The sequence below is a fragment of the Vitis vinifera genome, chromosome 12 (genome assembly GCF_030704535.1).
Source record: "Vitis vinifera cultivar Pinot Noir 40024 chromosome 12, ASM3070453v1".
Classification (NCBI taxonomy): Eukaryota; Viridiplantae; Streptophyta; class Magnoliopsida; order Vitales; family Vitaceae; genus Vitis; species Vitis vinifera.
In genome coordinates, this window is record NC_081816.1 from 14513713 (window position 1) to 14528109 (window position 14397).

General features: G+C 29.0%; 1 protein-coding gene across 7 annotated transcripts in view; it reads left to right on the forward strand.

Annotated features, from left to right (window-relative positions):
- Positions 1-1116: 1116 nt before the first annotated feature.
- LOC104880950 (BRASSINOSTEROID INSENSITIVE 1-associated receptor kinase 1) overlaps positions 1117-14397 on the forward strand; it is a 39250-nt gene continuing 25969 nt past the window's right edge. For all 7 annotated transcript variants that reach the window (XR_009467033.1, XM_059741013.1, XM_059741010.1 and 4 more), the window contains exons 1-4: positions 1117-1656; positions 2309-2441; positions 2580-2651; positions 10580-10723. Coding sequence is in view for 6 of the 7 variants with exons in the window: in XM_059741013.1 (XP_059596996.1) it covers positions 1572-1656; positions 2309-2441; positions 2580-2651; positions 10580-10723 (434 nt within the window). In the remaining variant the exon portion in view is untranslated. The remainder of the gene's footprint in view (positions 1657-2308; positions 2442-2579; positions 2652-10579; positions 10724-14397) is intronic.

Consider the following 14397-nt stretch of genomic DNA (forward strand, 5'->3'; position numbering starts at 1 on the left):
TCAATAAGAGCTTATATGTCTAGTTCACTAATTTTGTTCAAAGAGCTCTTGACTTTAAAAAAATAAAAAATAAGAAAATTTTGATTTTTGTAAAAGTTCTATTTTAGCTTATACAAAAACTTCTTTTATATTTAATAAAACTTTAAAAGTACTTTTATATTAATCACATGAATTTAATAAATTCTAGGAAAAAAATCAAAACATTAAAAAATGTTATGACTAGTTTGATAATATTTTCAAAAAACGGTTTTTGAAAATAGTTTTTATAAATATTTCTTTAATATTTTTTAGAACAAAAATTTGTTCCAGAACTTAGAATGCTTTTAATTTATTTCATGTATTTTTAAATATTTCTTAAAAATACATTTTCTTTGTATTTTATGTTTAATATTTTTTTATGTTTATACAATTATTTTTAAAATAGATCTCAAAAAATAAGTGAAAACATTTAAAAACAACAAAAAAATATGTTCTCTATGTTTTCAAAGCAAGCTTTCAAAAATTTGTTCTTTGTCAAAAAATTATTAAGAAGTGTTTTTTCAAATTTGAAAAACAAATTTTGGTAAAAAGAAGCTACTTTTAGAAATAGTTCCAAACATGCTTTTAATAGTTTTTGGAATAAGTTTTCAAAAAACTGTTCTGTATAAAAAAAAATTATAAAAAAAAGTGTTTAGAAACATACCGTTAATACGTTTTGTGGTAACAACGATGTACCATATAATACGGGAAACAAATTTATACCATCTTGCAGGAGTAGTTTGGATGGATTTTTAGAAGATACATATGGGCAATATGGTAAAAGAGGTGATGGGAATAATAATGTAAAATGTATTATTTTTTGAAAAAAAAAAAAAACTTTTTGTATTTTGGTGGAGGCAGTGAGTGAGCGGGTAAATGCTGTGGAACAGCAGGGAGTGATGACTAAGTCAGGCTTCTGGGTGGTGTCGGTTTTTCTCACAAAGGCGGCGGCAGTGCGTGACTGATGACAGGTGGGCGTCTTTGACCAGGTTCTTCTCATTCTCCTTCTCTTTTTTTTTTTTTTTTTTAAATTTTTTTATTTATTTTTATTTTATTTTATGAGACATCACTCAATACCACTATTTTTATTATTTAATTCCTTTCATTTTCCCAACCATTTTCTTTCAATTTTCCAACCATTTCCTCCACCCTTCGCCACCATTGCCCCCTTGGACTCTCCCTCTCCGCCATTGCTAACCACTACTCTCCTCCTCTCCTATCTCCCCCTCTCCCTCCCCCAAATCTCTCCTGCAAATTCAACTTCAACGAATATAGCTTCATTTTCCCGGGAAATCCCCGGACTTTTTCATCTGGGACTGTTTGTTCGGCCAGTGTAACCAAAGTCTCCCTCTATGCTCCGCGGCACCGCCAATCCTCTCCAACGCATTCAAATTCAAGGAAATGGCTTCCCTTTCCTGGGAAATTCTGGGGAGTTTTTGGTCTGAGGACTTTCTGTTGGGTGAGTGTTGACTTGGGTTGACCCACAAAGTGCTTGTGCGTGAGAGGGTGGTTGATGAAGAGTTTGGGGTGCTAGCTGCGGAGAGGTGGCGGTTATGGAGCTGGGGATTTTCTGTTCGGTTTTTGTTTCCTTGATTTTAGTGTTCTCTGCGTTTCTGAGGGTCTCTGGTAATGCCGAAGGTGTGTTCTCTCATCCTTTTTTAGTGAATTTGAGGGAGGTTTGGAGGTTTTAATTGATTTAGGAGATGATTATGGGATGCATTGTTTGTTTGTTTTCTTTATTGGATATTTGGTATTGATTGCTGTAGAATCGAATTTGGAAAATCCATGGTTGACAACTTTGTTTGGTTGCTGAGAATTGTGTTGCAATACACTAAAGCCCTGTTTGGCAATGCTTTTTCTGCAGTTTAAAACCACTTCATTGGGACCTGTTTGTGGCAAGGCTAGTTTTTTTAGGCAGTTGTTAGTAAATAACTTGCTTGGTCAATTGACCAGACTTGTAATTTGTAAATTTATGTGTATTTCCCTTTTTAATTTTTATGTTTCTTTGTGTGTGTTTGCTAACATGTACTTGTCTAAAACTTGAAGTTGAATCCAAAATTTGCAAACATGTTCCTCATGTTTAATACATGTTTTTTTCCAAAGCTCTGAAATTCCTCACCTTTTCAGCTGAATTTTCATCTTAATTAATAAAAAAAAAACCATCTGAACCCTTTTTTTTTTTGGTTTCCAAATTCCCTTTATTCTGCTGAACAGGCCTGAGTGTTGTATATAATTTCCCTTCAGTCTGAAGTACTTGCAGACTGATGTTTGCCTCATGCATGTGAACCAGGTGATGCTTTGAATGCGTTGAAGTCAAATTTAGAAGATCCTAACAATGTTTTGCAAAGTTGGAATGCTACCCTTGTCAATCCTTGCACATGGTATCATCTTACATGCAACAGTGACAATAGTGTTACAAGAGTGTAAGATGCTTACTTTTGTTAGATTTTTTCACCCAAACGCAACGAGTTATAATGTTTCTTGCCATTTGGAGTCAATGTTGTCTTTATATGTTATTTTTCGGCTGTTATATTGACATTTTTCCAACTGTATACTCACAGTGATCTTGTAAATGCAAATTTATCCGGTCAACTGGTTCCACAGCTTGGTCAGCTTACAAATTTGCAATATCTGTGAGTCATATTTTTATAATGAAAGTTGTTTTCCATATCTGTTTGAGGTTCAAGCATATATGCTTGTTATCTTTTATGTTCCCTTCTGATCGCTTTTCCCCCATTACAGCCAAAGCCATAAATTACAAGGTTTCCATTTCTGTGTTTTTATTTCTCATTGATATGTGGTAATATTTTTAGGGACAATTGTGTTTTCAAACCATATAGGTTTGATAATTAAGGTAAAGTCTTCCAACCACCCATAATTGATTACAAGGATATAAGATAGTAATTGACAAAAATACCCATTTGACTCATTTTTGTCTTTATTCTACCATTCTTCACATGCCACTATTATTTCTTATTTAACCATTTTTAGTTTTTTCATTATTTGTTTAAACTCTTTTATAAATAATTGAAAAATCAATATTTATTTTTTATTTTTAAATTTTAAATAAAAAAAAATTATATTAATGATTCACAGACTATTTTGGAAAATACTTTCTAAAAAAATATTAATTTAAATAAATAAAAATTATCTTTTACATTTATTTTTATCTTTTACATTTTAGAAGTAAATAATTTAATAATTAAAACACTGTTTAAAATAAATATATTTACTATTTTAATTTCTTTTATACTAAAAAGTATTTTAAATTTTTACTATTATAAAATAAAAAGTTTAATTTTTTTTAATCTTCTTCCTTCTTTATTTTAATAACTTTTTGAACATGACTTTTAATTATAAGTTATATGAAATGTTACAAATTTGTTTACTAAGGATTTTTTTTTTAATGGTTTGAATTAATTGAAAATTTATTAAAATAAGAAAAAGGAAAAGAAAGAAAGAGGATGGATGAAGAGTTTTTATTTTAAGTATTCAATTAAAATATTTTCATATGACCTAATTTTAGAAGTGGATTATATCAATACATAGTAAAATTGAATTTTTCTTATATAAAATGGTTGAAAGACATATTTACTTATTTTAAATGAAAACAATTAGTTAAAAATTATATAGATTATATTTGAGTTTGGTTTTAAAATATTTTTCTAGTTTTTATTTTTTATTTTTTATTTTTATTTTTAAAAATAATTTTTATTTTCTATATTGTCTCTTTTTGAAAAATATGTTTAATTAAAAAAATGAAAATTATTTAAAAAAATGAAAATTATTTTTAAAAATGAAAATTGAAAACCTTGTTTAGTACTATTTTTTTATATGAAAAAAAAATCATTTATTCATTTATTGTGCCACTGTACAATTGTATTATACTAACTGTACAAGGGGAATGTACTAAGTATACAAAGGTGTACAAGACTACCATTTGTGAAATATTATAATTGATTATGAGTCATTCTTTTATTTTTAAAATAAAAGAATGACTCATAATCAATTATAATATTTCACAAATGGTAGTCTTGTACACCTTTGTATAATATTATGAGTCATTCTTTTATTTTTAAAATAAAAGAATGACTCATAATCAATTATAATATTTCACAAATGGTAGTCTTGTACACCTTTGTATACTTAGTACATTCCCCTTGTACAGTTAGTATAATACAATTGTACAGTGGCACAATAAATGAATAAATGATTTTTTTTTTCATATAAAAAAATAGTACTAAACAAGGTTTTCAATTTTCATTTTTAAAAATAATTTTCATTTTTTTAAATAATTTTCATTTTTTTAATTAAAATATTTTTCTAGTTTTTATTTTTTATTTTTTATTTTTATTTTTAAAAATAATTTTTATTTTCTATATTGTCTCTTTTTGAAAAATATGTTTAATTAAAAAAATGAAAATTATTTAAAAAAATGAAAATTATTTTTAAAAATGAAAATTGAAAACCTTGTTTAGTACTATTTTTTTATATGAAAAAAAAAATCATTTATTCATTTATTGTGCCACTGTACAATTGTATTATACTAACTGTACAAGGGGAATGTACTAAGTATACAAAGGTGTACAAGACTACCATTTGTGAAATATTATAATTGATTATGAGTCATTCTTTTATTTTTCTTATCACTCATGAATTGTACACATATGTCATGCACTTTATTTAATTCCCACATGGCAATTCCAATACTTTCCCCAATAATGATATATGGGGAAAAAAAAATTTAACCTTAGGTCATCCACCATCTTCTCAACTAAACCATTGGAAACATGGTTAAATACTCCTACGTCGACACATAACTTAGAAGGGATATGAAATTCATGTCATTGTACAAGGGTATTATACTAATTGTACAAGGAAAATGTATTAATTGTACAAAGGTGTACAAGATTATCCTTTGTGAATGATTTTAATAAATTCTAAACCACTTTTTTATTTTCCTTGTCACCCAAGGATTGTACACCTATGTACACCTACTTGGACATATAACTTAGGAGAAATATAAAATTTGTGTCATTATACAATGATATTACACTAACTGTACAAGGAAAATGTGCCAAGTGTACAAGGGTGTACAAGGCTCCTAATAGGTTTTGTACAATTTTAAACAACTTGAATTTGACATTAAGACAATTATTGATAGTTTTTTTTTTTTTACCAAAATATGTCATTAAGACATTCCGTACAAAAATTAACATATAGGAAATAAAATTAAAATCAATCGTGTTTGAATTGTTCATTATAAGTAAACTAAATGAAATATATATTTTTACTATTTTGTCTTTATAAACATAATTTCATTGTTATCAATAGAGATTAAAAAAATCATATTTAAATGGAATTAAAAATAAACAAAAAATATTTTTATAACATTTTTATTTTTTAAAATCATTAATTTAAATTATGAAATTAGTTTTAAAATTAAAAATATTTGTTGTAATTATAGTTTTGAAGATTGCATGATTTTTATCTTATTACTTTGAAAAAATTGCTTTAATAAGAAAATATTTATTTTAATGGTTTTAAATATTTAAATCTTTATTCAAATAAATATTGTCTTCTTGATTAATAGATATATATATATATATGCATGTGAGTGTTTATATTATTTTCGAAATAATATGAGAAATAATAAACACCATGTGTCTAATTTGCAAGTTAGACACATGAGGTATTTCATGTGTCTAAAAATTATATGTTCTATAAAAAATAAAAAAAAATATTTGATGATATATAATTTACAAGTTAGAACAAACAAATAATACTAATATTTTATGAGGTGTTTAAAAATTATTTAATATATATGAGAAATAATATAAGTTTGAAATAAAGAATAATATTTATTATATATTATGTAAATTTTCAACATATTTTAAAAATATTTATTATATATTATGTAAGTTTGAAAAAAGAATAATATTTGATGAGGCATTTAAAAGTTATTCATTTCAAAAATGCATTTGGTAATAATAATTTTTAACCATATTTCATATTCAATTTGATGAAGAAAAATTATTCAACTTGGTTCCACTATTAAATAGGTGAGAGAAGGGTAAAAGAGTCAAAGAGAGAATGAGAAATGTGAGGTGATTAGTTAGTTTTTTCATTTAATAGTCAAGGGTTTTGTAGGGATTTTTTAAAGACAATATCCTTCCTCTCAATTTTTACTCATTCATTGGGTTTTTGGTTTAATCACGAGTGATAGGAGGACCTTACCTCAATTACCCAACCTAGCGGGGTTGAAAACACAATTCTCCCATATTTTTATGAGCTTTACTTTAGTTTCTTGTAGAAATATATAGCCTTGCTCCTTAGAATGGAAAATAAACTTCAACAATTCTATTGGTTACTTCAATAATAATGATAATAATAATAATAATAATTTCTTCAATAAAGAAGCATGTGGTTTAATGTTCGGTTGTATCAAGTTTCAAGGGATAAATATTCTCATTTGTTCTTCTTATGTGTTCATGACTTACATTAAGAATTCATATTTTTCCTGGTTACAGATTCTATCCCAACATTAAGGTTTCACATAGAGAAATGAACTTTAAGAGCTTGTTTGGCTGTGTTTCACATTTTATGTTTCTAATAGTTAGAAAGCGAATACAAAATAGTTCAAACTGATGCTAGTCAAATAGAATGGGGAGGCATGCTTTTAGCAATTACTAATATTGGAGAAGAAAAGTTTTGTAGATATTGTAGTAGAACTTTCAATGATTATTAAAAGAACCTTAGTTTTCAGACTTAGAAGTAGAAGCAATAATCTTAGTCTTAGAAAAAATTCAACTATTTCTAAATCAAGAACAATTTACCTTAAGAACTGATTGTGAGAACATTTAAAAGTTTTTTGAAAATAAAAACTCTTCAAAATTGTCCACCAAAAGATGGATAAAGTTTCAAAACTCTTTAATTGATTTTAAACCTAAATTTGAACATATTAAGGGAAAGGATAATATATTAGAAGATTGGTTAAGTAGACAAGTAATTGTTAATAATGTTGATGATACTAATGATTGATTTTATTTTACAAGAAAATGGCTCAAAGAAAACCCACTAGAGCTAGAACCTTTCAATAGGAAACCATATGTCTGAACGAAGTGTTGAATCCAAACTTAAGGTTTAACTCTTTATATTCTCAAAACCTTTTTAAAGAACATAATGTTATAGTAGATAATTTTTGGTCTTTGAAACCACAAAGTTTTCCAAACCAAAATTTAGAATATGCTTATGGAAAAACTATGTTAGCTTTAGCCCAATATTTACAAAACCTTCAAAACCAATTGATTACTTTAAAAACCCAAAAATTTCAAACCTCAAAATCCAAGAAAATCAAGAAAGACTGATAAAAGATTTGAAAACCAGTACAATGTCAACCAGTTGTTTAGATAGTCAACCTGAAATGCTTAATTTAATTAGGAAATCAGCTCTTCTGTCTAAACAATATGAAAAACTTCTTGTTAAAAACCTAATTGGAGTTGATAACTACTCTTTAGTTGAAACTTTCTTTTTGCAAACCCAATATAAAAATGTGTTTAAAAATCAAGAACTTTTATACAAACATTTTAAAACCAAAATGTCGAAATAAAAATAGGGTATATGGCATATCATGACCCTGATTTTTTATTTGTTCTATACTTAGTTTATGTGAATATGTCTATTGTAAATAAAGATTTTTTTTTTTTTTTTTATCTTGTACCCCAGTTTATGGATTAGGGAATTTTAAAAAATATTTTCATGAACCACGTATCTCAAATCCTTACAAATTTTCTAGAAAAACTAAAAAATATTTTAGCTTATCTTTTCAAAACCGAAAAATAGATCGACATTTCTTTTAAAACCATTCCAACTTTATTTCAAACCAATGGATAAATAGTACCAGCCTATCACCATGTTTATATAAAACACAATAAAGAACCGCTTATTCCTCGATAAGAACTAGAATGGGAAATAACCTGTTCAAATGAATTTTTAGAATCTTTTACTTGTTTTCAAGCTTTTCAAATTTATGATCTTAGACCAACCTAAAATAAATTATTTCATCTCATTAGAGAAACAAAAACCATGTCTATACGGAGAAATAAACCTTTAGAACACATTATTGCTCCAAAACCTTTTGTTACCCTTGAAGAACAAGATTTTATAATCGAGCTCACTATAGAATTACTAGAACCATCTTCTTACCTCAACGATGACACATTATTTTAGGAAAACCTTGATGAAGAAAGTTATTACAATCTACAAAATGCGATGGAATGGTGACGTCAGAAATGACGACATTGAAGTAATAAATGCTTCTTCGACTACAAGAATTCAATACAACAATAGAAGTATAGAATCGACAAAAGATCTAATAGCCATGTATACTGCATGTGATGGAAAAGAAGAAAAAGACAAGGAAGAGACTAAACATGCGGTAAATAAAGAAATTAGGGAGAAGAAAGGAAAGTCAAGACCTCATAAACAGTTACAAAAATTTAAAACAAGATGAAATATGAGACAACAAGATTAACATAAACAGAATTATAGAAAATTTAGGACAAAATTTACACAAATATAGGAAACTTGAAATAAAATATAATACATATAATATCATATGTCAATACATATCAACAAAATAATAAATAAAAATGACAAACATATAGATGAGCAGAAAAATTTAGACAAATGTATTTACATACAAAATGTATAATATAATGAATAAATAAATAAATTAAATTGATAGAGCTCTAAATAAAATATAGGATAAAATATTCAACTACCAAAATGCTCACAAATATAATAAATATAAAACAAGATAAATCTAAGAAATCCTAAAAGGAACAAAAACATGATACAAATAAAGAGATGAGGAAGAAATAACTTACCTGAATGTAGCCCTAAATCAATCCCAACTCTCCAAACCTCCAAAGGCAACTCCAAGATACGAATACAGTATAAGAAAACAAATGGACAGCCGGTAAATACACGATAAGGAAAAACTTTCACTCACCAATGATATACAATAAAGAAAGAAAGAACCCTAAGAAAAGTAAGAGAAGAACACTAAAAAACAAAGTAGCAGTACCTCGCCTCTCTTTGGTTATCCTCCCCCCTGCTTAGGGCTTATGTGCCCTTTAAGTATGGTTTTCAAGACTTCCTCCCCAAGAAATCTCATGGACCCCTGCAAAACAAATAAAGCCCAAAATGAGGACTGATAACCCAAGCCCAATTAAAATAAAATAACCCAAGTCCAATTAAAATAAATAACCCAAGCCCACAACTTAAAATCTAAATACTCACAATCTAAAAATGAAATAGCCCAAACCCAATTAAAATAAACTAACCCAAATCCAATAAAATAGCCTAGGCCTACAACTTAAAATCTAAATACTTATAACCCGATAAAAATAAAATAACTCATATCCATTTATAAGGAAATTTGAATATCAATTCATGCAATTTTGGAAAAAAAACTAAAATTGAACCTCATGCAATTTTCTAACAAATAAATAAATTTATAAGTAAATAAAAAAATAGATAAGTAAAGAAATAAATAATAATAATAATATAGACATTAAACACTATAATCAAAATTCAAATGTTAATCTAGTGTAATTAATGATAAAAAAAAAATGAAAAGTTGAAATCTCACGACTAAATATTGAAAATTCAATCCAAGCAATAAAAAAAAACAAAAAAAAATTAAGCCAAATACTCACTTAAACTCATAATCATGTAATCACAATTCAAAAAACAAACCTAAGTGCACTAAGCCTAAAGAATCTTTCTTATAAGTGAACCTAAGTGGGTTGGGTGGAATTACCTAAAATGTACCTAAGTGATCTAAATGGAAAAATCTCTCAGTGAACTAAGTGGAATCTAACCTAAAGAGGTGCCTAAATGGGCATAGGGGAGCCTAGATGGGCCTAAGTGGGCATAGTGTCCTAGGAAATGCCTAAATATATTGTCCTAAAAGGGTTAACCTAAGAGAAAAAGGAAAAAGAACCTAGATCTAACTCGAGGTTGCCAATGGTCACATTGAAGGGCCACATAAATCCCTCAATCAGAGTCTCCAAAGTGGCTCAAGCAAGTAAGCTACATGAATAGCAATGGGTCATTGGGAACTATTGTGGAGTATTGAAAAAGCACTTAATAGGGCATAAGAGAAGCACAAGAATATACCTAGTATCCTATGTACATGGAGGAGAAAATTGAGGGTCTACATGTAGTTTGTTATGGATGTAGAAATTCAATTGCTTTTGTTGTGAAGCCATTGTTGCATGCTTTTCTTTTTTAGTTGCATGATCCATTATTGCAAATATTGAATATATATACATTCACTAGTCATACAATCCATGCCTTTTGAGTCTCAATTTTATATTATCTACCCCTTGGAGTTGGCCATTTGATTCTGCTTATTGTTATATATATTGAATTATAGGTTATGGATGTTCTATGCCTTTTTTTATAAAAAAAAATAAAAATTAAATGCTTGGAATATGCTTTTGTTACTTCTTTTTTTGATCCATGAATGATCAAAATTAAACTTTTATGGCAGGGAACTTTACAGTAATAACATAAGTGGAAAAATACCAAAGGAGCTTGGGAATTTGACAAACTTGGTGAGCTTGGATCTTTACATGAACAATTTAAGTGGTACAATTCCGGACACATTGGGCAAGCTTACAAAACTACGTTTCCTGTATGAATACACATCCTTCAGGAACTTTCTTCGATCATTAAATTTTCTTACCTTCCAGTTAATTTAGCTTCCTTCATATTTCTTTTTGTGTCTACTAATTAAAAGGATTGCTCACAATAAGCTAGTTTAGCGTTGATAATTCAGATGCTTGTACTTAGGGCAATTGCATTTAAAAAATATATTTTGGGTTTGTTCTCTGCTTCATTTAATCATGATGATAAAAAATTTGATACACATGTATTTAATTTTAAGAAATGCATTAGCATAAATTATTGATCATATGGAGTCTAATATAGTATATTTCTATTTTGATAGAAATTCGAAGCTCTTTATTTCCACTGTGGTTGAGACATCATATTGCATTTTTATTATTTTGATTTCTTAAGTACAAATTTAATCTTCATTTATTTATACGATCTTAGGGAAGCGTCTTCTCTGTTCACTTTTATACCTTATAACTAACTTTTTGCATTAAATTGTAATATGGCATAGGTGTAAACTTAAACAGAAATTATTAGTAGGTTGTTTAGTTCCCATTCCTCCTTTCCTTCTCTATAGGTGGTGTGACTGTCTTTTGTACATGCAGGACATACATTCTTCTAGTTGTATTTTATGATAGAGAAAATATTACAAATTGATAGGTCTAGTTTATTGTATTTATTCCTTCCCTTTTTCAACCAATCCATACAACCATTTGGAGAGTAAACATCTATTTTGGACAACCTAATGTGGTCCAAGAGTCAATTGTTTGGATAACTGTTGATTGGTTCCCTTAGAACTCATTACCACTGATGGGGGACAACCTTTTAAAGTCTATTCAAGGATGAAAAGGAAGACCTAAGTAAAATTTAAGTAGGATTAATATTAATTAGAATTGAATTAGGATTAGTATTTGTTGGAGTCAAATTAGGATTAGCTAGTTAAATTATAATATAATTAGAATTTGAGTCCTAATAGATTATTAGAGTCCTAGTAGACTTTGAATTTCTTAGAGAAACCTATAAATAGGTTAATCAATGTAAAGCAAATGGATAACTTAATTGATATTAATAATATTATGTTTTCTTCATTGCAAGTGTTGAAATCCTCAATGGTGAGACTCCATTAATTTTTCTTCTAGGTGAGGTCCTAGAAGGCCTTAGTGAGAATCTAAGGTTTCCATTTTTTCTTCCTCGTTCTTCTTTCTCTTTATTTATTTATTTTTTCTTTACCATAAAATTTATTCATAGTTCCTCTCTTTATACTCTAAAATCAAAACCTTAGCCCACCTACTTTTGAGTGTAGGCAACCATCTTAGGGTTGTCCTACTTTGGTTTTGGTATTAGAGTAAAAGTTCTTGGCTTGAAGGCATATGCAATTGAGGAGAGGACCAATTTATGCAATCATGAGTTCCAGAAAAACTTCTAACAATCAAGATGCCGCTACAATTCGCTTGGAGGAAATTTTAGCCACACAACAATCCCATCAAGATGCTATAATACAATTAAATAGAAAACTTGATGAGATCATGAAGATATTAGAAAATAGTAAATAAAAACAACCAATTGAAGATGAAATTAGAAGTAATCAGTTTAGACAATTGCCAAGTCGATCACGCGAAGAACAAGACAATTTTATGATGAGGAATCAAAGAAGGGGCAAACTCTTTGAGCAAGATGATGGTATGACAAAAAAGGTACACCTTGAAGTTGTTGAATTTTATGGAAAATTAAATCCAATGACTTTTCTTGATTGGATTGTGTTGATGGAAGATTACTTTGATTGATATGCAATGCCCGAAAATAGAAAAGTTTGTTTTGTGAAGGCAAAGTTGAAAGAAGCAACATGTCTATGGTGGGATAATATTGAGAATCAACTTCATAGAATTGGCCAACCACCTATAGACACATGGGAAGAGATGAAGTTGAAGATGAAGGAGCACTTTCTCCCAACTGATTATGAACAACTTATGTACACAAAATTGTTTTCCCTTAAGCAAGATACTTAGTTCGTTGAATAATATACAGATAAATTCCATGAATTGAGCATTTGAAATCCAGTTCGGGAAAGTGATGCTCAACTTGCAGCCCGTTATAAAGTTGGACTTCGAATGAAGATTCAACTTGAGATGATAGCTGCACACACTTATACCATAGACGATGTTTATCAACTAGCCCTCAAAATAGAAGAAGGGCTAAAGTTTCAAGCTTCCAGGCATCCAAATTCACAAATTGGGAGCACTTTTTCCAACTGGACAACAAGTAAACCTTTAGGCACCACAAATTTCCAAACTTCGAATCATGTGAATAGTGAAGGCAATAATAAACAAGCCTCACATGTGCCTACTAGAGATGCTAATAAGGGTAAAACTTCAATGAACATCGGAGACAAAAATAACTATGACTCCTTTATGCTTTAAGTGTGGTAGGCATGGTCATCATGCTATTGTGTGCCCAACCAAAGGTTTACACTTTTGTGTTTAAGAACCAAAATCTGAATTAGAGGGTTACCCAAAGGAAGAATAAACCCACAATGAAATGAACTTAGTGAATAATGTGACTACTATGATGGTATGGCAGAAGGACGTAGTCTTGCAATACGACCTTTATTAGTTGTCTCAAAGGTAAAAGGAGAAGAAGATTGGTGACATAGTAGCATTTTCCAGAAAAGTATTTCTTGCTAAGGGAGATTATGCACCATGATCATTGATTGAGGTAGCAGTTTGAACATAACTTTGCAAGAACTCGTTGAAAAGCTAAACGTTAAAATAGAGATGCTTCCAAATCCATTTTGAGTAACATGGGTTAATGACACCTCTATTTTGGTAAGCTTTTGCTACTTAGTAACATTCCTTTTTGGTAAGGACTTTGAATAGTCTGTATGGTGTGAGGTCTTAACGATAAAAGTAAGTCATATTTTACTTGGAATACCTTGCCTTTTTGATAGAAGAGTTTAACATGATGGTTGAAAAAATACATGTACTCTCATACACAATGGGCTTAAGAAGATCTTTTGTCTAATGAAAGAAGCCCCACCAATTTAGAAGTCAAAGGATGCACAACCAAAAAGGGTGCTTATTATGCGTTAATTTGAAAAGATACGAGAAAAAAATCAAAATCAGCAATGAGAACTATAAGGAGACAATAGATGCACATCAAAGTTATATTCAGTTTCAAGAAGGTGATCTAGTAATGGTTCATCTACGTCTAGAAAGATTTCATCCGGACACATATCAAAAGCTTCAAGCTAAGAAAATGGGTTTATTTCGGTTACTAAAGCGATTGGGTGAGAATGCATATTTGTTAGAACTCACTTCAGACTTGCATTTTAGTCCAATATCTAATGTGGAAGATTTGTTTATCTACCATGCCATCAAAATAAGGCAAGTGAAGAATTGGATCTTCAATTACCACCTACTCTTAGCCCATGTCTTGAGATCGAGTATGTTCTTAATGATCAACGTGTGTCTACTCAACAAGGTGGATACCAAGAATTTTTGGTGAAATGGTGAGGCAAACCATATTTTGAAAATACATGGATTATGACAACAGAATTTCAAAAGCTTAACCCCGATCTCTATGAATTGTATCAAGCATCTAACTCGTTAGAGTCAAGTTCTTTCAAGTTGGGGGGGAATTGATGGTGGAAAGCCTTTTAGAGTCTATTCAAGGAGGAAAAGGAAGACCTAAGTAAAC